This window comes from Episyrphus balteatus, chromosome 3 (assembly GCF_945859705.1).
Source record: "Episyrphus balteatus chromosome 3, idEpiBalt1.1, whole genome shotgun sequence".
Taxonomy (NCBI): domain Eukaryota; kingdom Metazoa; phylum Arthropoda; class Insecta; order Diptera; family Syrphidae; genus Episyrphus; species Episyrphus balteatus.
The window spans coordinates 5,249,621-5,274,996 of record NC_079136.1 but is presented as its reverse complement, the minus strand read 5'-3'; the positions used below and the strand labels follow the sequence as shown (position 1 = coordinate 5,274,996).

Below are 25,376 nucleotides of genomic sequence, written 5' to 3'. Positions count from 1 at the left end.
TTTTTTTTTTGGATGGTTTTATGGAATGATATTAAAGGAAGCGGGACAGAGAGATAGAGAGAGAGATAAGGAGAAGAGATTAAAAAAAAAAATACAGATATACATAGTTTCCATTAAAACAGTAAATATATTCAGCCAAGTTTATGTTGTTTGAGTTGTAATCAAGCTGGAGATATTGTCAAGTATTGTAGTTATTAGATGTATTAAAGCATATTTTATAATAAAATTACACTTTTCAAAAAACATATCTTTTTGCTATATACAAAGCGAGAGAGAAAAGTAAATATAATTTGGAATTTCTCTTAACCCAATATCAAAGTTTTAAAGACTCCAATTCAGGCCCGTAGCCAGGGGGCATTGAGGGGCAATGCCCTACCTTAAATTTGAAATGCCCTATATTAAAAAATGCCCTGCCAGCAGAAAGAGATTCCTCCAAAAAAAGCCCTACCTTCAAAAATACTCTTATAAAATAATATAAATCAATAATTTCCGGCCTTAAAAATGCCCTACCTTAAAACATTCCCTAGTTATGAAAATATTCTACTTTCAAAAATGCTCTGGCTTTTAAAATGCCATAACTTCAAAAAGGCTGCCCTTATAAAAATGCCCTACTTTCAAAAAAGCTCTAGCTTTAAAAATGCCCTGCCTCAAAAATGCACTACCTTCAAAAATGCCCTATTTATGAAAACGTTCGACTTTCAAAAATGCCCTTCTTTCAAAAATATCCTACTCATAAAAGAGGCGTAATTCTCTTTTATGATATTATAATACGCCAAACAAGTGAAGATATCTGAGACAATAAAAAAAATATCGGAAAGATTTAAACAGTTTTGACAGAAGACAACGTTTTTTTAAAGGAACCTGAATATTAGAGCATAACCTCAAAAACAGCGGCCCCAGGAAATAAGGCCGCATTAAAAAAATGAAATATGGCCCCAAAAAATACACACAAAACAACAAGAACGAATTTTCTCAAATTTTTGGGTGTTGTTTCTTTTTTGGAGCCTTAATTCATTTTGCTTTGCAGGCATAATTTCATTACGAAATAAGGCCCCAATGAAATAAGACCCCAATACTAATTTTGGGGAGGCTTTTTTCATTTTTCATAATTAACATGAACTGCTAAACTGAATTGTCTTTCAAAAAACTTTTGTGAAATTCCGCTTATCATGGACCCAGAATTGCCAAAGTACCTAACAGAATAGCTGAAAAAATCGCGCGATTTATATAAAATAAGGTCATGAAAAAAAAAATTGGAGACTTATTTCATTTTTCCACAAAAGGTCAAAAGAAGTTATTGCCTAATTTCATTTATTTCTAAGGCATTTTTTTATTTCGTTATGGCCTTATTTCATTGGGGCATAATTTCATTATGAAAAAATACCTCAATTTGGGCCCTATTTCCTGGGGCCTAATTTTGTTGTATTGTATTAAATTGGTTGTACATAACTGTGCTCAATTGGGATTTCAAGAAGAAAACAATGAAATAAATAAGATTTCACTATTTGTCAAAGATTACGCTGTGTGACAAAAACTTACATTTAAAGATTACTTTAGTCAAGACTTAGTAAGTTTTGTCAAACACAGCAAAGAGGCCTGGCCTACTTTCTTACTTCAATATGCCCCCAAAATCTGGATTTATGGCAAACAATAACAATAGTTGTATTCCCAATTCGATGCAAATGGTCTCGTGTCTTTGCAAAAGTGTAACATTTTCTTACACTAAAACAAACAAATATACAGACTACAATTTTTTTTACACTTTTGTACTTTTGCTATATGTATATAAAGAATAAAATGGTGCAAAATTGGTTTATTTGTAGTTGTAGTAGTAGAAAAATAAAATTTAGCAGTTTAACACTTTTTTGTTGCACCGGGTCGTGAATACTCCTAATTTTTTTCGACCTTCATTCAGCTTTGTCAATTTTCAACTGACTTGGATGTAGATATTTAGGCCATTTCAGGAACATATAATACATGTGTTTTGATTAAAAAAAAAAAACATAGACCTTGTAAGATCAAGAATTTCAAGAATACTGTTTTTCTTTTTAGCTACATTTTTGCCACCTTGTTATCGATTTAAGATATACGCTATTAAAAGAACATGTAATTTCTTATGTTTATATTATAAAGGTTTATACTAGATATAATTACATATTTTCAAATTCAACGAGGTACTTTTCATGAGAATGGGTTGAGAACTGACTGAGAACAAAAATTTAAACGATTACCAATGCCCTACCTGATAAGACCGTTGCCCTAACTTAAATTCAACTCTGGCTACGGGCCTGCTCCGATTGGTCAGATATTATAAGAACTTTGAAGACTTTTAGGTTTTCATGACAGCTGAAATTTAGCCTTTAGAAATTAAGTTCAGTTAGGTAATTCGTCTTGAACCCTATTTGTATGATTCTAAACTTTGGAAGTCTATGGACAATTTTTTTTTAAATTTGGATCATTTACACCTCTGACAATTTCCAAACTATTTAAGCAGCGTTCCTCTAGAGGTAGCAGACTACGCAAGAGGAGAAAACTAGCACTACCAACTAAATAATTATACCTATCTACACGAGAAGAAGATCATGTGTAGATTGTTGTACCAGATCTACTTATGAATAGCCTACCACTTCCATAGAAATGCGGCTCTTATTACATAATTCAGGTACAGATGAAATTTGCTTAGAACTTGCAATACAAAAACATATCCTTCTTTAAATAGCTTGGTCATTAAGTTAAAAATTGTACTGTTGATGAAAAATAGATATACCTAGATAAAACATAAAAATATATCTCCACACTTCTTGAACTTGCGTCCAAAACTTGTACTTATAAAACAAATATCAGACTCCAGAAATATTGTCAAAAAAATTGGACTTTTTTTCAAATTTTCTGAAAAGTCGCAAAATACACGTAGTCCAGTAATTTTAGGTTTTATCTGCGGAAAAATTCCTACTGGGCTCGATTTTGGTATAGACCTTCGTTACGGCGTTGTTATGAAGATGTGAAAAATCAACATTGATATCGCGTCCACGTTAGAAGTTATAGAGGTCAAAAGGTCACGAAAATCAGTTTTTCGCATATATCTCGTGACCTGTTGCTCGGAGGTCAATAGGGGTCTATGGAAAATCTCTTCGTCATAAAATTATCTACAAATATTGCTTTATGCATTTTTCTGTAAATGGGGTAAAAAATGCCTAAAATTACTGGGCTAACGTGGTAATCGATTAAGGATTTAAATTCCACTTCTAACGACATCGCCATATAAATTTTGCTACTAACGGGTTTCATGCTTCATTTTTCTTTGGTACTCAGTGAAATTTAGTCTAGAATGAATGGGCTAACATTTAAATTCGAGCTCACTGGTCTTTAGGTTTTCATATCATTTATATACCAAGTTGTATTGGTGTGTGATTTTGTGACAGTTCCAAACTTCCAACTTATTTTCAGTTTTTTTTCCATAAGAATAATAGATTACTCTCAATTTTTTGCTTGAATCATGAAAAAGAAAAAGATGACCCGATCAAAAGGAATCATTTTGTTACCGACTTCTAAAAAGGAGGAGGTATTCAATTCGCCTGTATTTTTTTTTTTTATGTTTGTTACCTACCTCATAACTTTGGACTGAGTGACCAATTTTGATAATTCTTTTTGTATTGGAAAGCTGGTGGCTGCAATGTGGTCCCATTTCAATTTCGTTCAGTTAAAGACATAGGAACTATTAGAAAAACCATAAAACTCAGTTTTGATCCATGGAAGTCGGTTTTGTTTTTTGATAAAAAAGATTAAATGATAAGTGCCCAATGTACAATGGGAACATGAAAATCGAAAGCAAAAAAGCATGACCTCTTAAAGAACGTACGGTTGTAAAACATGCATTGTGGGAACTAGCCAAGCCTTTTTCGACTTTTGAGCGGTAGCGGAAATTTCGTCTATCAAACCCTCGATTTCCACAACACATTTTTTACAGTAAGACTGGTTGATCTTCTGATCTGTCAACTTAATTAAATTGTCGATAAACTCGATTGAAGAACGATATTTTTCTAAAATTTTGAACAATAGACAATATTGAATAGGATCACAATTCTAAACATTGTTGTTACTAAACTCCGAATAGATACGGATATTAATGGGACAATTACCAAAGGCTGAATACTGTGGTAAAAATCTTATATAACAAAATGCAGCAATAACTTTTGCTCATCGCAATTTAATTAATCAGAATCGCTGAGAGTTCAGCTGGTTAGATCATCTTTCAAAAAGAAGAGTGGAATATCTGACTATTAATTTTGCTTCTAAATAGCTTTACATTAAGCTAATATTTCTTCTTTAAAGCTGTATAGAAGCAAGAAGAAGCATTATAAAAAAAGTGGTCTTGTTTGTCAATATATGCTATGGCTGGGGTAACATTTGAAAATTCAATCAAAGGGTGAAATAATCTGCCCAAATTAGATGCCTGTCATAAAGACCTGACCACATCGAAAAGGTATGCGGTAGCGGTACTGGTAACTGCATGATCAAAAATTCTGAACTGGAACATCAATATTCAGGTGTGTAATTTTTCTCATACCAGTACCGGTACCGCATACCTTCCGGTATGGTCAAGCCTTAATACAAATTGGAATATGGAAGGAAATATTAGTAAGTGCTGATGAGGATATGGGAACAACACGTTTCCAAATTGGAAAAAGGCAAAGCTGTTATTCCGACTCTGAAGACAATTGTAAGTTCCTTGCATTCTTGAGTCTTCGTGTGAAAATGTATATTATTATTAAAACGACGTAGAACCCCAATAACCTGCTGAAGGGTAAAACAATTCATTCTTCATTTGGACTATGATGGTCGAAATATCCATTGACTTGTCTAACAACCCGATAAACAATTTTGGTTCTATAAAGCTTTACAGATGCAATTGTTGCTTCTGTAAAGCATTATAGAAGCAAAATTGTTAGTAGGGAAGATGTTGAAACAGTGATATTAATACTTCAGACTCTCCAAAAGCAAAGACGACTGACGAAAGACGTATGAAAAACGCAGATGTCAGCTTTTTTTTGGTATAAGGGACTCCCAAATAAGACGCTGAATGTTTTACTAAAATTCTACACCTGAACGTCGACAACGAAAATATTGTTGGCACTGTTTATTGATTTATTGTCGTTTATCGTCTTTGATTGGGAGAGAGAAAGGCTGCCAACAGTGTTTTTGCCACCGACGCACTGTTGTCCAAAATGACTTATCTCGTTGCAAAAATCATAACTTTTGAACGGATTGAGGTAGCGGTACAGTTTTTTTTTTAATTTGAAGGAAATTTCCAGGGCTGTTACACCAATGAATTTCAAGAAAATTGTTTTACAGGGTGTTTAGGAATCATCGGCCGAAAACCGATTTTCTTAAAAAAAAAATATTTAAATTAAAATTGGTATGCCATTTTGTAGAAATCACTAATTCACATCTAAAAAAAGTTCAGATTACACTTTTCCATGATATTACGATTATAGAGAATGCCAAAAAAGTTGGTCCCGGAAGTCCGTCTGTCTTTCTGTCTGTATAAGGATCTACATCCTAAACGGATGGACCGATTGACTTCAAATTTGGTATGTAGCATTTTTTGGAGACCCTCCAGAGGTGTTTTTGGAATTAATTTTTTTGGGCCAAAAATAACGGTACTTGTCATACACCAATTTCAGTAAAGCTGTAATTGCTCAAAAACGGCTCCAACGATTTTGTTTAAAAAATTCAAATGTAAGTTTGAAAACAAGGTCTATCTTCTAATGAAAAAAATTTTTTTGGAAAATCATTATTAACGGTACCTGCCATAGAACGGTTTTTTTTAAATCCGATATTCTCCGAAACGGCTTATTCGATTTCAACGAAACTTTTTTTGAAGAAGCACTTATATAACTCAAATATAAGCCAAAAATAAAATTTCAAAAAAAATAATTTTTGGATTTTTAAAAAAATTTTGAAATTTTTTTTTGAAAAATAAAATTTTCGAAAACGGGACATTGTATTTTTTTGAAATTTTGTTTTTAGATGTGGATTAGTGATTTCTACAAAATGGCATACCAATTTTAATTTAAACATTTTTTTTAAAGAAAATCTGTTCCTTCTGCCTTCATTTTTTTTCAAAGTACAAAATCTCGGCAGTGCGCAAGCATGCGCAGCTAAATATTTTTATTTTGAATCAACAATTGATTGGTACACATACCCTATTCGGCTTAATGAATGGAACCGAATGGATTTTTTACGGTACCTGCCATAAAACCGTTTTTTTTCAAATCCGATATTCTCCAAAACGGCTTATTCGATTTCAACGAAACTTTTTGTGAAGAAGCACTTATATAACTCAAATATAAGCCAAAAATAAAATTTCAAAAAAAATAATTTTTGGATTTTTAAAAAAATTTTGAAATTTTTTTTTGAAAAATAAAATTTTCGAAAACGTGACGTTGTATTTTTTTGAAATTTTGTTTTTAAATGTGGATTAGTGATTTCTACAAAATGGCATACCAATTTTAATTTAAACTTTTTTTTTAAAGAAAATCTGTTTTTGGCCGATGATTCCGAAACACCCTGTGAAATAATTTTATTGAAATTCATTGGTATAACAGCCCTAGAAATGTCCTTCAAATAAAAAAAAAAATTGTACCGCTAACTCAATCCGTTCAAAAGTTATGATTTTTGCAACGAGATAAGTCATTTTGGACAACCGTGCGACGTTCAGGTGTGAAATTTTAGTTACAAAGCTTTTTATGAGACTACTTCCAAAAAAAAACGTGGTTGCCAACGTTGTCGTTGAGAGAGCCTTTCCTTAGAAAACCTTGGATACTAGCCATAAACATAAGCATTTTTCTGCATTTCTTTAAACGAAAAGAACATTCAAATTGTTTAAAATAATAACCCCATACTCTTGAGAATTACCTATCCTATATTTCATCACTTTACCAATTTTTTGTTCAAAGAAATCTTTCAAGCACAACACATATTGACTGACAAAAAAAAAAAGAGAATTTAAAAAAGCAATATCAAAATCAACTTACTTGCTGAACTCGTTGACACACGCCCCATTGGTATGTAACTACGGCTATCACTACCGTCTTGGGTAAAGTTTATCACATTTACATCATAAGTCACCACCGATGCCTGACGTTTCCGCACATTCTGAATACCATCCAAATAGAAGCTATGCTTTTCTTCTCCACGCCTATCTCGCAACGGTGATGTAAAGTCTTTCTCATCAACTGATATTTCACCGCTCTTAACTGACGTTGGCGATAAAGTCGAATCCAAGATAATTTCTGGCTTTGTCGAAATATGCTGCTGAGCTGGCAGTGTGGTAACCACATCCAGCGATATCGTTGATGAATCACTGACAATTTGGTTTGTATTCGATGAGAAACCCGTATTAAGTGGTGACAAAAAGTAGACATTTTGAGGACTCAAAGGTTGTTCGATAAGCTCGGGAAGATTTTTCACCGAATTCGGTGTTGTTGGCGGTGAAATAACAAATCTATTTGGTGGCAATTGATCGCTAAGCGTACTTAATCGCTGTCGAATATTATCACTGCTCAGCATAAAACTGCTCGAATAGATTTCACCCTGATCGGAGAGCGGTGATCCCATGGAACGGAAGATTTCCTCGAGATCATCGCTGTCCGAGATTTGGTTGGTTTTATCACAAGTTGTCGGGGGAGTTTCGGTGTCGAGGAATAGATTGTCCGAATCGATAATTGATGCCGTCAAAGATGGTGGGGGTGTCCCTGGATGTAAAGGCGACATCAATGGTGACGTTTCCCTGTTATTATTATTATTGCAACTGCTGCTACTGCAGTAAATATTGCGTTGTGGTGTTGTTTCCGAACTGAAGTTGATCAATTCTTCCACACTGTTAATAGCTGCAGGTTCATTTCGATCATCAGTGCCCAGATTGTGAAGGTCCAGAAGGATATCGGGTGTGGTGGTAGTAGTTGCAGGCTTAGGGCCCTCAACTTCATGTCCTTCGCTAAGCATTCGTGGGAGATAAATAACACCATCAGAGTCATCAGTGTCACTAGGATTTCTCTGACGGTGTCCCACAGCTTTTCCAACTCCATTGTAGGAATGCGAGAGTTTTCGGTTGCGGGCTTTCCTGAAAAAACTAGACCGACTACAACTGATTTCCTCCTCGGACTTATCACACTTCTTCTCCAGCGATAAGTAATCATTTGTGCGTTTAGTTTTCGACAGAAGATTCTTCAGCACACCCTTTTCGCTCTTCAAAGATATCTTCTTCATTGGTTTCCCATTGAAAGAGAAAATAAATTCCGAATCACTAACGGCAAAAAGTTTTCGTTGCTTCTGAGTCATTTGTTGAATATCACTCGGTGATAAACTAGCAACTTGACCGCTCTTCATTTTGATGAAATCACTTTCGCTTACAGCTGAACACTTAATTGGGGGCTTCATGGCAGAGATTGTTGGAGGGCTATCGCTGGATTTATCGATTTGTTGTTTGAAGTAGAAAAAGTTATCTTCAATAAATCGTTTCAGCTGTTGGTTGTCCTCCTCGATGGGCACAACACTTTGCTGATATTTCCGTAGATTTTTAATGCTCGAATAGAATTCATTGATTTCATCTTTCGATTGTACTCCGATTAGGTGTAATCCTTTTTCTTTTTCACTCATAACTCTGTCATAAAAAGTGGTATCTATTCGATTGAATGAACTTTCACTATGATTGGCAGAACTGGGTGCCAAATTGGAAGAATTAGGTTGTAAGAATTGGGTCCATTTCGTTGGAGTTTGATCTTCAGATTGTTGGTTTTGGTTTTGTTGTTGTTGTTTTTGATGTTGCAATTGCAATTGTTGATAATGCAGAGCTATCATCGAGGGTGCACTATCGGTGTGTGTGACTTTTTCGAAACGTTCCTGTTCTAAATCACGTAAATCGATACTACTTCGGCTAAGTCGTCGTTGTGGTGGCGATGGTACACGAAGTTCGTCGCAGTCTTCTTTTCCGTTTTCACTTGGTGAAGGAAGTTCCTGAAAAGAAATAGAGGAAAGAGTGGCATTTGAAAAGGTTTTATGCAAACATTGGAAACATTGGTTTTAAACAAAAAAAACCAAATAAAATGAGTTTTCATAATTTGCCCTAATCTTGATATCAAGATTTCTTATACTCGTACTATTTTATATTTATGGGAACATTTTCATTAAAATCATTTAGGTAAGTTCCTTACGAGGAAGTCAGAAATCAAGAAAACGGTTTTATAATAGAAACTGTTAATAACTTCTAAAAAAAAAATATTTTCTTAATCAAAATATGTAGTAAGAACTGTTTTTTAACATTTTAAATTTATTTCAAATGATTTTGAAATTTTGTACCTAATGTTTAATTCCTGAACAGAGATACCCAGGTCCTGAAGCTATCCCCGTTATAAGAAGTCAAATATCATTATTTTTTTGAAGTGAAACACGATCTGGGTCGCACGTACTTGCTCTTGTAGTTCAAAGTATCTTTATCTTATAAATATATCTATTGGAAATTTAAGATTTTGTTTAGTGTGGAGAAAAAAAAAAATTTTAAAATCGAAAGTTAAAAAAATTAAATTTTTAAAATTTTTTTTCAAAAACTTTTTTTTTTTTAATTTCTTTTTATATTTTGCACTTCAAAATTATGTCTGTAAATTTTGAATAAAATTGACTTTGATGAAGTATATGAACTTAAAAAATATGTCAATTTTTGAAAAACGGCAATGCCAAATTTTCAATCTCCGAATTTTTTGAGAAAAACCAAAAACGCAGTTTTGTTAGAATCAATAAGAGTATTACGTACACCTAATTTAATCAAAATCGTTAGAGCCGTTTTCGAGAAAATTGCAATACCTCGAAAACGTTATATGGGAGATATGCTTTAAAAAGGAGATATTAAAAAAATAAAAAAAAATGGGTCTAGGGAATTACGTAAGAATCATCTGTACCAAGTTTCAAGTAAATCCATCCATCCGTTTAGGCCCTAGCTCGATGTACAGATAAACGCACAGACGCACACACGCACAGATCGACGGACGACATGACGAAAACTACTTTTTTGATCTTCTCCATCATCGTAATGTTGGTTTTGATTAAAACCTGGAATTTTTTTTTTCTACACGAAACCAATACTTGCCCTATAGAGCAAGTAAAAATCGTTGATATCTTATTTGTTAGGTATAAACTTGAAGGTGAGCATTAAGAAGGGATTTTTCGAAATTTAAAAATTTAATAGGGTAAATAGGGGTAAAACGACATAGCAAAAAATGGTTATTTTCCATAAGGTAAAAAAAAACTAGGATTATTTTCTAAGGCGTTGCGTTTTGAATTATACATTTTTTTAGGACGAGAGTACGAAATGTTTTATTTCAAATGGTAAAATAGCTAAATCATTGCAACTGCTCAAAACCAAAATTTTCCAATTTATTTTTGTTTTTATTTTTTTTTTTTCTTAAGAAAGTGGGAAATTTTTTTCTGATAAAATGATTATTATTTTTAGAAAAGCTATTAACTGAGCTTCAAGATTCTATTTGTTTCATGCTTCTACGATTTTTTTTAGACTGCAATATCAGTCATCAAACCAAAAACCATACTTTTGACTTTGACTATCAATACCTCAACGACGGATCACTTTACAGAAAATTCAAGAATAAATTTACGACATTCAGATTTCTACAAATTAAGTTTACTTAGTTTAAAAATATGAAAACAAAAAAATGAAAATTTGAGATCAATTTTAAAAATATTCCTTTTTATGGTTTTTTACAAAAATTACCGCTATATTATAACTAAAGGTGATAAAAATTAAAATGAAGCTTATTTATTATTGTAGCTTAAGATACCTAAAATAAATCTGCAAAGTTACACATTTATTTATTAAACAGTTTTTCTGTTCTAAGGGTTTGAACATTTGAGATAAAATAAAACAAATACAAAAAATGTGGCATTTGTAAATGACTTTCTTCTAATCGCTTTTTTATGTGCAAAATCCATTTATATTGAGTTTATTTTAACATTTTATAAAGAAATATCGTTTAAGTTCCAGACTAACGAAGAAAAAATTAAAAGTATCTGCCAATTTTTTGATTTAACTTAGTTTTTTGTCTTCTGTTTTTCTAAGAAAAATTACAGATTTTTAAATTTCAATACACTGATTAAGGAAAACAAGCAAAATGTAAAAATATTTTTCCAGTGTACGTTTTGTAGGATATATTGAATTTATTATAAAATACTTTGTTCTTTCAGTATTAAAAATATATATTTAGGAAAAAAAAACAACGTTTTTTTTAGAACTTCAGACATTGTAAATACTGTAGCTTTGTCAGTTTCCAATCGATTTTTATAGAAAATAAATAATTTTATCAAATCTTGATATTGTTTCAAAAAATTTTCAATATTAACATTTTATGGGGAAAATTTTTTCAGTTTGGAAAACTCCCCGTATTTCGAATATTTTCTTAGATAATATGGGAGTTAATAGACAGCTACTTTCTAAAATTTTGGCGAAGAACCAAAAAAAAAAAAAACAGTTAAGCGCGAAAATATCAACTCTCTTCTGGTGAAACTCGCAATAGCTTTTTAATAATCCGGAAGACCAAAAATATTTTCGGTAAAAAAAATTCAACGTGTAATTCACAATAGTGCTTAGTGTAAAAAATCATTGCAAAGTTTTGTTAAATGTTAATAAATGTTGGTAATTTGTAAAGAAAAAATTACAACTTTTTGGTATTTAATGATTCGTTTTGTTTTGAGTCGTAACTTTGTTAAAACTTTCGATGTGCTTTTCTCTTCATAACTATACACTTTTTAAATAAATTGTACTATTCTATTCTAAAAAGCTTGATTCAATCTCATATTTCAGAAATATTTAGTATCTTAGAGGTAAGTTTGCAGTTTCCAGTAACGTGTTTTGTTTTAGATAAGTTGTTTTAAATTACAATGAATTTTTCGTAACCAAATCTACAAACTCACCTACTTGAACCCACACAAAAATCACTTCAGCAACATTTACCAAATTAGCATTATTATATCATCCAATAGCTTAAAGGGGAATACTAAAAATCCCCTTCGTCGAAACCCACGGATTACTATTTGCCCTTGATAATAATAATTACAAAACGATTATTTCTGCACGGGTAAACTTTCACGAAGTAGAAAACTTAAATCCACCAGCTGAACTAATACAAAACCTGGAATATCTCAATCTTTACCAAAAACTCTTCTAAGTATGCACAATACCTTCAATCGTGTGTTCATCTAATGTTTGTTTCTAACCACTAAAACCTGACACGCTTTATGAATTTTACACGCACAATATTCCTTTTGAAAGCACTTTATTGGACAGCATGAACTTATTCTGTTATTCCAACGAACTATACGAATATAATCCTTATACAAAAGAGAAGACAAAACTATGTTACACATCGGAAGAAGAAAAACTTTATCCAGAATTTTGTTAACTTTGACCTTTGTTCAGGCAAGCGAATCATCCAACCATTTTGTATATCCATTTACATTCTATGGTAAATAAAAGAGCCCTCCATTGTGGGCGATATTCTTTCCGAAACTATGAACAGATTATGGGAATTCTTCTTCCCCCAACCAACCCAATTTAGAACCCTTATTTCGTGCATTAATGCTTTCATTTGCTATCAGTTAAGCGCCACTTAATTATTCGCTCGTTTATCCTCCATAAAATAGCAATTTGCTCTCTCTCTCTCTCATGAAATTTGTACATTACTATGTTATGTTTACCTCCAAATTGCTTATGGCGCTGTGCGTTTCCTCTCTGGCTAAATTCAGTTCGCACTCACTCGGATGCATGTAGTTCATGTGATGGCTCCCGATTGCGTGCTGTGTATGCCCCATGTGTACACTATTTAACAGAATATTCGAACTTGTCCGACTCAAAGCTTTTCGTTGGCGTACTGCTTCCCTATAGAAAAAAAAAAGAATATACAATCAAAACGACAGTAATTATACTTCCGATGTTGAAAATGGAAAAAAAACAGGAAACAAAAAACAAGAAAGAGCAAAAAATTGTGCAAATCAATTAACCATTTATACTCACTTGTAGATTCTCCAATACATGGTGACCATTACTATACCGGGAATCCAAAAACTCACAGAGCTCGATATCAGGGCATAAGCCTTATTCACTACAAACGAACAGGCATGCGGATTTTTTGCCATTTCCTCTAAATGATCTTTCGTCGTATACCATCCCAAGAATATCGGTGTAAAGGATATCAGTGCGGGCAGGACCCACACGTTAGCCAGCATAAAGCAAACTGTCTTGTGGGTCATGTTCAATGGGTATTCCAAAGGACGGACTATTGCATAGTATCTATATCGACACGTGTCGCATATAAATTAAAACGGAAGGAAGAGAAAAAAAAAAGGATAGAAATTGTTATTTCAAGTACATATTTGTATCCTTTTCACTGCGCCCAGGAACCAGATGGTGGGAGGTATGGAATCGCTAATTGATTCATGTCCAATCACTGGTAACTGGTGGTGTTATTGCTGACAGGACACACACACAGTCCGAGAGTTTCAATCAGATTCTCTCGCAGAGTGTGTATCGGTACTTACCTGTCGACTGATATACAACATAGATGCAGGATGCTAGCGGTAGAAAAGTACACATCCAGGCTATTGTAAACATTGCACATGAACGGTCCAAACAGCCATTTGCCACCGGATAGCTCTAGGGATGCATTAAAGGTCATTGCACACAGTGCGACTAGCATATCGGCCATTGCTAGCGACACAACAAAGTAGTTTGTGATAACTCTGGAAAAGTTAAAAGAGATAGAAAATCGTTAGTCGAGGTGTATTCTTTTGCAAAAACAAAAACAGCTAAATTCAAAACGTCAATTAAATTTCATCATTTGGTTGGGATAAAATAGCTTAAAACTAATTGCATTGTATGTAACTTCCCCCTAAACACTCTTCTAACGCAACTACTACCAATTTAGTGTCAGAGTGCAGTTTTTAGGTGGTTTGTCATTAAGGTTAAAACACACAGTTTCTTCCTATGCTCCTTTCTATATCAGAGAGTTAAAACATTGAAATATAAAAGTTTTTTTGAATTTATTAGCGTAGCGACTACCACCTGAGTGTGCGACATAATTAAGAGACCATGATGGCATGTGGTGTAGTGGGGAATTTAAACTATGCGAATGTTATCAAGTGGTCGCAAGTTGTTCTGTGTGTTTGTTGGCAGAGTGCTAATTAAAAACAAAACAGTGCGACAGTGGTTTTTTGTTTGTTATATAGAAGAACTTATTACGGAACACCAAAAGGATATAATGAGTATTAAAATATTAGATGATGGCGCACGGTGTTTATCTTTGTTTTGTTGACATTTTTGAAGTTTTATACTACTTCAAGTGCCAACTAAGTATACATTGGTGTGAACAGAAGGACGAAGTTAGTTTCCATACATTTTGTCATCACTACATCCATTTCTTCTCGAGTACCTAAATGATTTTTCGAAATTAACGTCACATTGAAAATTGTTTTTAAAGATCTCATGAGTATACTTTACCGAAAGCTTTTGTAATAGAATGCTTCCTGTTCATTATTCAATTACACAGGTCGACAAAAATAAAAATATTTTTTGTGCTTGGGTTTAATTTGCACTCATGGTAAACCAAAACAGTAGATAATCACCCTTTACCCTCCTAAGATTTGCTTTTGTAGTGTTGTTAGCAAAAATACTATTTTCATACCCTGTGAGCCTAAGGCCCATTTCACACATCGCCGAGAACCGGATAAACGGCCCGGATACACGGTTGCTAGGATACACAATCTTATGGGCGCCTTCACACGTAGAAACCGAAACCGAAACCGTGTACACGGTTCGGCTGGCCGAAATGAAACCAAATGCGCTTACTACAACCAGAGACAGAAGAAATATATATTTCTCTTGTCTTTGCTTCAACTTAGCTGCCGTTCTGGTTTCCTTCTCATGTGCTGTAGTCAAGAAAGGGGTTGTTTTGTTTTTTTTTTTATATTTTGATGTCAGTTCGTATTGTGAGGTAAGATAGGGTTGTTTTGTGTTTTTATATTGTGAGGTAAGGAAGGGGTTGTTTTTTTTCTATTTAGGTATATCAACATCAAGTCGAAGTGAAACCTACAAGAAAAATTCTTGTTTCTTCTGCAGCTGCAACCGACCGGCTGCCGGGTGTGTGTGAAAGGATACTCATTTTTTGACAAAACCGTGTATCCGGGCCGGATAGACGGTTCTCGGCGATGTGTGAAATGGGCCTAACTCGAGTCTAATGAGCTATAGTGCAAGAACCGTGCCTTGTACAAAAAAACTGTAAAGGTATAAAATGTAGATAATTTAATCATTTTTGCCAAGGACTTTTTTCGACTTAAATTATAGCAAAAAAGTTATGAAGAATACAAGAGATTTTTGAAAGAATTGTAGAAAAAAAAATTCAATTATGGGCAGAGGAAGCAAAATACTGTTGCAAAGTAGGGATTTTTCGAAATTTCACAAGAACTGTAAGTATTTGGGATGAACAAGCTACCAAATTCTGAGAGATTTTAAGTTAGCCTATCAGCCCATTTCGTTTAATCCATTACTTTTTAGACACCCTGCATATGCAACAAAATAATAAAAAAAAACTATGCCAAAAAATTAATTTAACTTTTATTTTTGTATAATAAAAATACCATCAAAGTGAATTACTTTTACCATAAATATTGAAAATAGAAGGTATCAAATAATGCCTCAAGCTCCCATTTGACAAAAATTCGAAAAAAAAAACAAAAATTTGGATTTAATTTTTCTTTTTTCTTCTTAATATGAATATGAAAACAGCATTAAAATGAAGAAAACAAAACAAAAATCAGCCAAAACGGGTAAGACGTTCTCGAGTTTTTGCCAAAATTACGCATGACAATTTTTGGATAAGACAGATTTACTTGAAAATTGGAAATTGGTCTGCTGACTTCAAAAGCAAATTAAAAAAATATTTTCCAGATGAGTATCAATATTAGTGATGGGAACTATTGAATGATTTGAACTATCAATAGTTAGTAACTGAATAATTTGAACTATCGAATAGTTCATTCATTCATTCATTTATTCATTGGAATAAAAACTATCGAATAAAACTATCTAATAAAAACTATCGAACAAACTATCGAATAAACTATCGAATAAAAACTATCGTATAAAAAAACTATTCAAGTGAAAAAACTATCGTTTAAGAAAACTATTTGAATGAAAAAACAATCGTATAAAAAAAACTATTCAAATGAAAAAACTATTCAAATGAAAAAACTATTCAAGTGAAAAAACTATCGTATAAAAAAAAATATTCGAATGAAAATAGTAACTAAACTATTCGAATGAAAAAGCTATCGAATGAAAAGCTATTCGAATGAAAATAGTAACTAAACTATTGAATGAAAAAACTATTCGAATGAAAAAAGTAACTAAACTATATGAATGAAAAAACTATCGTACAAAAAAAATCTTTTTGAATGAGAAAACTATCGTATAAAAAAACTATTCGAATGAAAATAGTAACTAAACTATCGAATGAAAAAACTATTCGAATGAAAATAGTAACTAAATGAATGAATGAATGATTTAAAACTATCGAATGAATGAATATTTTACAACTATCGATAGTTTGATAGTTTTTATTCGATAGTTCCCATCACTAATCAATATATCTATCATAATTAAATTATGAAATTTTCATAGTCACAACCCAAGCACAAATTTCGTGTTGACCTGTGTTATTGCAACAATCGCGTGAAGGCAGAAGCCCAAAAATTTCAAGAAGAAAAATAATGCATTTCTAATAAATCCGGTGAACATTTTTTTCTTTAATTTCAACATGATAAAAAAAATCCAGTGTCAGTTATTCATTCTTCTACTGTTTAATATTATCTTTGTTTATTTGTGCTGCATTTGCAAAAAAACATCAAACATCTTAAAAGAACCCAAGAGTCATAGAAAAATTGTTCACTGACTTTGCTCTGTTTTTTTTTTTTGTTCCTATACAATGACGAACATGAATCGATCAAATGAACTGGGCGAACATTACAAATTTGATTTGTTTTTAATGATTTCATTACTTTTTTAAGCAAAACTGCTCTCTGTTCTTTTTAACTTCGCGGCTTTTTTCCATAGAATGTTTTCTGCTCTTTGAAAATTATCTGCTCTTTTGTGAGCATTCAATTTCTGTTCTTCATAACTTCTGATTTATGATGAAAAGAGCAGAGATGTTGAATGTGGAGAAAAGTAAAAGGAAGAGTGAGTGAGAGAAAAACTACAACAGACATTTGGTTGTATTTCGTTCAAAAAATTGATTCTATTTAAAATCAGGAAGGAATTCAATGAATAATTTGCAAAATCACAACTTCTTGAAGTGCCACCAAGATAAAGGAGCACAAAATGTTTATATGTCAATAAGCAAGGACGCCTAAACCAGAGTTACACCACTGGTAATCCTGCCTGCCTTTATTCGAATATTTACGAATCATAGCTGCACTTAAAACAAGAGGCAATAGCAAAAAAAAAAAAAAAATAGTGACGGTAGTTATGACCTCATACGGGATCACAACTCTACCACGTTTCTGCTTCACATTAAGGCTCCATTGATTTTTATTAAATTGGAAAAAATGAGATGATAGCCCGAAACGTTTCGTTATAAAGGTTATTTTGAATATCCCAAATGGCCTCGAATAAAAATAAACAGTCGAGCATTTTATTTTAAACAGATTTCTAATGTCAGTTTTGAATTTAAAGCCAATTTAAGAGGGTCCTTAACGATAATTATAATGAAACAAAATTACATGTCTGCGAATTCGTTTTTTTAGGTACGTAGGGTAGGTACGTTGAAGTATCTAATTGTGCAATCTTTTTATCTTGTACTGGAAACCCAGTTAATTTTGTGTCGATTGTCTCATTACATTTTGTCTCCAAGAAAACAAAAACTGAGCGTCAGCTTGACTTTTTTTTTTGTTTTTGTGTGATGTGATAACATACCTTTGCTGAAAATGTTTGTATGGAATTTCTTATTGTTTTTCCTTTTTTTGTTGTTGTTGTTTCTGTTGTAATTGTTCTTTTTTATAAAAACATTCAACAAAAGAATACACCAAGTGTGTTGCTGTAGATATACCAGAAAAAGAGCTCCAATAATAATACAAAAATTACCACCACATGTGTATGAGTTTTTTTTGTTATTTGTTTAGACATCAGATAGACAGTCAGTTTCATGTAGAAAATTAACTTTTAATTCGAAATCACAGTCAGAGAGGAGAGAGATAAATGATCATCAAAAGCTAGCAAAGTTTTTTGTTACTCAGTGTAGATATGGGGAGGAAAAACTTTTACATGTGCACAGTTATACTTTTACGCTTTGTTTAATCCACCGCAATATTCCAAGCCAATCTAAACCAGAACCCAAGCTATTCTTCCACATAAATCAATGAACTTTATTTACACAATTATTATCCTTTGGGCGTTTTGTGTGTGCTAGAAAAACGTTTTCTCTCTTATTGCTTGCTTTCTAACGCAATAAAAGTTTTGACAGACATTTTTGCACAGACATATAGACAGAGAGAGATAATGCATTACATATTATGTGGAATAAATGCACGTAGGTTTGGTAAAATTTCAGGGCCGTATCGCAAGTACATTTTTTCGGGGTCAGTATCCATTAAGAAGATTATTTACATAGACGCCTTTTATCAAATTAAAAATGGGAATGTTTAAATTCAGGCAAATGAGAAGCTAGATTTTCACAATTTTAGGGAGCCCTCAAAGGGAACCTTGAAAAGCCTGCTTCTGCTGAGTGTGTAACCACCATGATTGTTTTAAAATTCAGAATACTACTTTTTAAACAAAAATTCTGTTTTTTCAAAATTCGTTTTCTTTTCTATTGTCTTTCTGCCAGCTTTTGAAATTGCACAAGTTAACTTAGGGATGGCGGTTGTTAGTACAAAAACCGGGTTTCGATTTTTTCGATTTTTTCCTTTCGGTTAAACCGAATCCGGCTTTGGGATTTCGTTATAAGAGTTCTTAACTCACTCTTAGTAGGAGTTTTGAGGAATTTTTTAAGCTGAATATGAATGAAAATTTATAATAACATGGTTAGTTGAGAGAGGGAATGAAAGTTTTGAGGGTTTTCATTTTTTAGTGTCGTCGAGCCTTTTTTTTGTTCGACGTTTATTTTTCAGCCGGTTTTTTTCGGTTTTTCGTTTTTTTTTTTTTGCAAAAACTGGTTTAAACCGGGAGAACAAAAAAAAAAGAAGAAAAAAACCGGTTGACCGAAGCGAACAACCGAAACCTTTTTAAACCGGCCGGTTTTTCCCATCCCTAGGTTAACTTTCTTACAACTCATATTTATAAAATTCTGTTCGAAATTAAAGCTTTGAAAAAAAAAAGTCAGCCGGTGTGGCCGGTTAGCGAACGTACACAAAACCAAACTTTAATATACAGGGTGTCCCAAAAGTAATGGATCAAACGAAGTATGCTAATAGGGGATCTTAAGGGCTCTCAGAATTTGGTAACTTGTTCATCCCAAATCCTTACGGTTTTCGATTTAATGCAATTCTTGTGAAATTTCGAAAAATCTCGACTTTGCAACAGTATTTTGCTTCCTGCTGCCATTATTGATTTTTGTTTTTTTACAATTCTTTTACTAAAACATTGACAAATAATTAGGAACAATTAATTAATCAAAATATTTTTTATTCCTTAAGCCATTTCGATGCAAATTAACTAACAGTTTCAAGTTTTATAAAAAATCAATTTTTAACTTTTATTTGAGAGCAACACCGCAAAAAAAATTTCTATGGTGTGAGAATGGTTTAATATTTTAAAAAGTTGCCCTGTTATTGTAGTTTTCAAAAATGTATAAAAGTTTCCAAAGTTGCAGTTAGATCGCAAAATATTACAATTTGAATTCAACAAAACAGGGTTTTTCAAAGCAAAAATACAAACAAAAATAGAGGCTTTTGTTCAAAGAAAATTAAACAAGTAACAGTTCGAGAAAATGTGTTTGTTTTGGTTGTTTTTTGCTCTGAAAAACCCTGTTTTGTTGAATTCAAATTGTAATATTTTGCGATCTAACTGCAACTTTGGAAACTTTTATACATTTTTGAAAACTACAATAACAGGGCAACTTTTTAAAATATTAAACCATTCTCACACCATAGAAATTTTTTTTGCGGTGTTGCTCTCAAATAAAAGTTAAAAATTGATTTTTTATAAAACTTGAAACTGTTAGTTAATTTGCATCGAAATTGCTTATGGAATAAAAAATATTTTGATTAATTAATTGTTCCTAATTATTTGTCAATGTTTTAGTAAAAGAATTGTAAAAAACAAAAATCAATAATGGCAGCAGGAAGCAAAATACTGTTGCAAAGTCGAGATTTTTCGAAATTTCACAAGAATTGCATTAAATCGAAAACCGTAAGGATTTGGGATGAACAAGTTACCAAATTCTGAGAGCCCTTAAGATCCCCTATTAGCATACTTCGTTTGATCCATTACTTTTGGGACACCCTGTATAATAATAGATTTATTTTTTATATTTTAATAAAATCTTATTAAAAAAAGTTAAAGAATTTTTTTATTTTATAAATTACTATTATGTAATACAAATTTAATTTATTTATTATAATTATGTAAAGTGCTTGTTTTTTTTTTTTTATTTTTAAATCTTTCTATTTTGCAAAATATTGAAAGCAGGTTTTAGTAACAAAAATTTTTACCGCAGCAGAACTCTGACCCTAAAAGAACAAAATCTAGACTAGATTTTCAATTGTAGGCTACCAAAACTACAAATTTAACATAACCCAAAATATATCTTGGTTAAGGACATTTGTACTCGAACAAATGTAGGTATGTTTCGGAAACTCATGAATGCTTCTCGACAATAGAACGGCCATTCCAAAGTAACGGAGAGGACATATTGACGCTTGTTTCCAGATTATCTCGTTGGAAAATCAATCTATTTTCTTAAAACTTGGTGAAACTAAAGGACTCAACATAAAGTCGATGTTGTTGAAGTTTCACGATAAAGACGGTAACATAGAAGACACTCGTTACCGTCTATATCTGTGAATAATTTAGCTACTTTAAATCAGTTTTTCGTAAAACTTCAAGAACATCAACTTTATCATGAGCCCTTAACACTTATCGTGTTTCAAGAAAAAAAAAATTGCTTCTTCAACGATATAAACTGGATAACAAGCGTCAATATGTTCCCAATTGACCAATGTGAACAGCGTTGCCAACCCATTCACTCAAAATTATGCATCAATTGAAAAAAAAATTATGCCTTTTCAAATAAATTATGCCTCAATTTAGATTTCTTAGTTTTTGTTTTAAAAATTATATATAAAAAGTGCAAGTACACAAAACGAAATGTTTAATTAATTAACTTATACATTAAGGCTACTAATTTGTCACGAAACGGCAACTTATTTTCTTCAAAAGGAATTTTTCAAGAGAACCAATACATTGCTTTACACAATAGGAAGAAATTAGCGACCAGTTTTTTTTTTACCAATAATGTTTGCAAGCGTTTTAGACCTTTTTATAGCAACAAAATCGCTTTTTGCATATTCTTTTCTAGTAAAATTGTTAAGTGTGCACAAAATTCTTAGAAAAATTAAACACTACCAAGAGTTATAAATGGTAAAAACGAATTCTGTAAATAAAATTTCGAACAACTTTTATTTAAAATATATGTAGGTAATATATTAATTTGAAGTTTTTTTTATCAAAATATTCAAAAAATTATAAGAAACTTTTTAAACATAAATCAAGAGTGGAATGAAAAAATTAGGTATGCCTTTTTGTCAAAAAATAAGCCTCAATGCCTAAGCTAATAAAATTATGCCTAAAAGGCATAATTATGCCTCAGTTGGCATCGCTGAATGTGAAGCATCATTGTTAGGTTCGGTAAAATATATCGCTCATTTACTTGAATATTGTCATATAATGCAAACACCACGATTTTTCAGTTATTAATGCAGAAGTTATTGGAATAAAGTAAGCTTTAATCCTGCAAAAAGTAATTTCTTAGCTTTAAAAACTGAAGGAGAAACCCAGTCTCTAAACGGAGAAAAAAGACCACCTAAAAAAAAGTGGATTGCACAAATTAAGTGGATTTCTGCATGGTTCGAACCTAAAACTATTGAGTCACTAGGTACTGCTTTAGCAATAAGCAACTTAAGCTGAAATCTGACTATAATTTAGAATTTTTTAATTTTTGTCAATTTTGTAAGATGAAAAATGAAATCAATGTAAATTGAAGTTCAGCTTAAATTTAACAGAATTCAAGATGATTTCACTTTTTAGGTGGGCATCATTTTATTATAAGGTACCCTTTTTTCTCCGCATAGCAAAATGAAAAAAAAAAAAAAAACGTACCGAAAAGCAAATCCAACCAATAAATTTTAGCAAATCAAAAACAAACTTGATAATAAAAAATCTAGAGAACCATTTAAAAATTGTGGTAAAATTGTATGTGTTATCAGATGTATATGAAAATGTCAACTGTCACTTAAAAAATAAAATGCACGACGTGGTCGCACGAACTTGCTCTTAGAGTTAAAGTTGCTTAAATTTTTAAGACTTTTTATATAGAAATTTGGAAAAAAATAAATAAAATTGTTTTTTTTTTAAATAAAATCAAATTGCCCTCCAAAACTAGTATGCAGTTTTGATTAATATGCTAAGATGCATTTTTAGAAAAAAAAAATTCAAAATCGTTAGAGCCGTTTTTTAAAAAACTAATTTTTTATAAATAATTTTTTGGAAAAAATGTTTTAAAATAAAATTGGTATGCCATTTTGTAGAAATCACTAATCAACATCAACAAACAAAATTTCAAAAAAATTCAATGTCCCGTTTTCGAAAATTTGATTTTTCCAAAAACAATTTTCAAAATTTTTTTAAAACTCCAAAAATTATTTTTTTGGAAATTTGTTTTTTGGTTGTATCAATGCTTCCTCACAAAAAGTTTCGTTGAAATCGAATAAGCAATTTCGGAGATAATCGGATTTGAAAAAAAAAAACGGTTCTATGGCAGGTACCGTTAATAATGATTTTCCAAAAAAAATTTTTTCATTAGAAGATAGACCTTAGCTTAAAACTAACATTTAAATTTTTTAAACAAAATCGTTGGAGCCGTTTTCGAGATATTTCAATTTTACTAAAATCGGTATATGACAAGTACCGTTATTTTTGGTCCAAAAAAATTAATTTCGAAAATCCCTCTGGAGAGTCGCCAAATAACGCTACATAATCGTAAATGTTTAAAAAAAAAACTTACGTAAGTAAGCTGCATGAATTGATTTTTTTATATATACATATGAATACAAATTTAATTTTTTGTTGAACAATACGTCCCTGGTGTATCGTATTCGTTTATTCTACCTACACCGATGAGATAACTTCAAAAATATATAAGAACAAGTACAAAGTGAAACTTCCACTTCCATGAAAATCTCTATAGCAATGAGATTAATATCATTATGCAACATTATTATCGTTTAGCTTCATTATACATCAGATTAAAAACAGAGAGAAGAGCAGATGAGGAATTGCACATGAAAAGTTGCAAAAAAAAATAAAAACTCTGTGTGAATAAGCAGAGGTGCGTTTTAAATGGCGCCCAACGAAGTGTAATGGCGTGTATTTTATTTGTAAAACTCGTTACTCAGTGCAAGTATTTTTGTTTCTTTTTTTTTCACACAACAAACGGCATCCAGGTGAATACAAAAAAAAAAATCCTCATTCATCCACACGATATCAAAAAAAAAAAAAAGAAAACTTTTTTCTTTATCACCATTTTGTTATACGAGGTGTAAAATTGTATTTGATGGTGAGTGAGAGAAGGTTATCTTCATCGTAGGTGGTTTTCCCATCGCATCAAGAGAAGAGTATCCGTTTACGACCTTTAACGGCTATCAAAGCATTTATGCTATTTTTATGTTGGCTATTTTCTTTAAGTCTTTTATTTGCCTCGAATAAAAAGGGGCATTTGTATCAAATTGAAAAAAAAAACGAAACAAAAAAACACAAAAAAAGAAAACTTAAAGAGGATGTGGTGAGGGATGGTGTTTCCACAGACACTCGAGATGGAGGTTGAATAAATTTGTTTTAATTTTTGTCGTCCCAAGATGCTTACAAGTTACAAGGGACTAACTTTCTTGCCGACTATATACAACCACGACGAGGGAAATGACAAGGATCAAGGAAGAAAACTGCCATATTTCATGTGAGAAATTTAATAAGCAAAAGACAAAAGCTAAGCCATGATCTTATAACTTTTCGATTTTTCTTACACCGGCACCGGCCCACAGTGGATCGAAACTATGAAAAAGTGGTCATGGGACTGTAACTTCTGATCTAATGAGCGGATCCTAAAACGGTTTTCGCTATATTGCTTCTTGAAAATCACAGAATTGAATCCAATAAAAAATCACAAAAAATGTTTAGTTCTTTAATTTTGTTTTACTTAAAATAGCTGTTAACATACAAAATCTACCAAATCCTTATTTTACTACACATAAAATTAATACTTTACGTTATTGTCTTATTTATTAAGTTGTAAGTAAATAAGAATAAGAAGCAAGAAAATCCGAGGAAGTCTTCACGTCAAAAATACCGTCTTGGATAAAATACAGCATGACCGTTTAAGCTGGTACTGTCATGTACAAAGAAGAAACCCTGAGAACCCAGTTCAAAAGGCGATCGCATACGACGTTCCAACGCAATCGCGAAGAAGAGGCAGGCCTAAGAACTCATGGAGAAGACAAATGCAACGACAACTGCATTCAGTTGGCCTTAGACATGGAACAATTCAAAATCGAGAAGCCTGCCGACGTTTCCTGAGGTCAACCCGGCGAACCCCACATGCGGAGCCGTAGTGTGAAGCAGTAGAGTGGGAGAGTTGTGACCCCATCCGAGATCATGACTATCGTCGATAATGGAGAAGAAGAAGAAGATTGTCTTATTTATTAAGTAAAAAAAAGCGTTTACATATTTTGTTAACAGTCTTTTAAAATACCGATTATTTGCAAAAAAATTATTATGAATAAAAAATAGCTTAAAAAGGATTATCTTATGTAAATATGTGTTATTTAAAAATGAATTGGTATTATTATGAAAATACCAACATAAACATAAAAAATATGATAAAATATAGATATTGTCAACTTAATAATGAAATTAATTTAAAAGATAATGATGGATTCATTAAAAAAAAACAACAACAAAAAAGCAAACAAAATACGATATACCTACTTATACACTAAAATTATTTATCAAAAAATCATAAAGCTATGTACAGCTAAATATGAAAGACAAGTAG

At 31.9% G+C, this 25,376-nt stretch overlaps 1 protein-coding gene across 1 annotated transcript in view; it reads right to left on the bottom strand.

Annotated features, from left to right (window-relative positions):
* The window catches only part of LOC129916581 (octopamine receptor beta-3R-like), a 246,081-nt gene that overhangs the window by 10,159 nt on the left and 210,546 nt on the right, over positions 1-25,376 (bottom strand). The window contains exons 5-8 of the mRNA XM_055996602.1: positions 13,603-13,803; positions 13,079-13,354; positions 12,763-12,943; positions 7,038-9,018 (exon numbers count right to left, since the gene is read on the bottom strand). Coding sequence (XP_055852577.1) covers positions 7,038-9,018; positions 12,763-12,943; positions 13,079-13,354; positions 13,603-13,803 — 2,639 coding nt within the window. The remainder of the gene's footprint in view (positions 1-7,037; positions 9,019-12,762; positions 12,944-13,078; positions 13,355-13,602; positions 13,804-25,376) is intronic.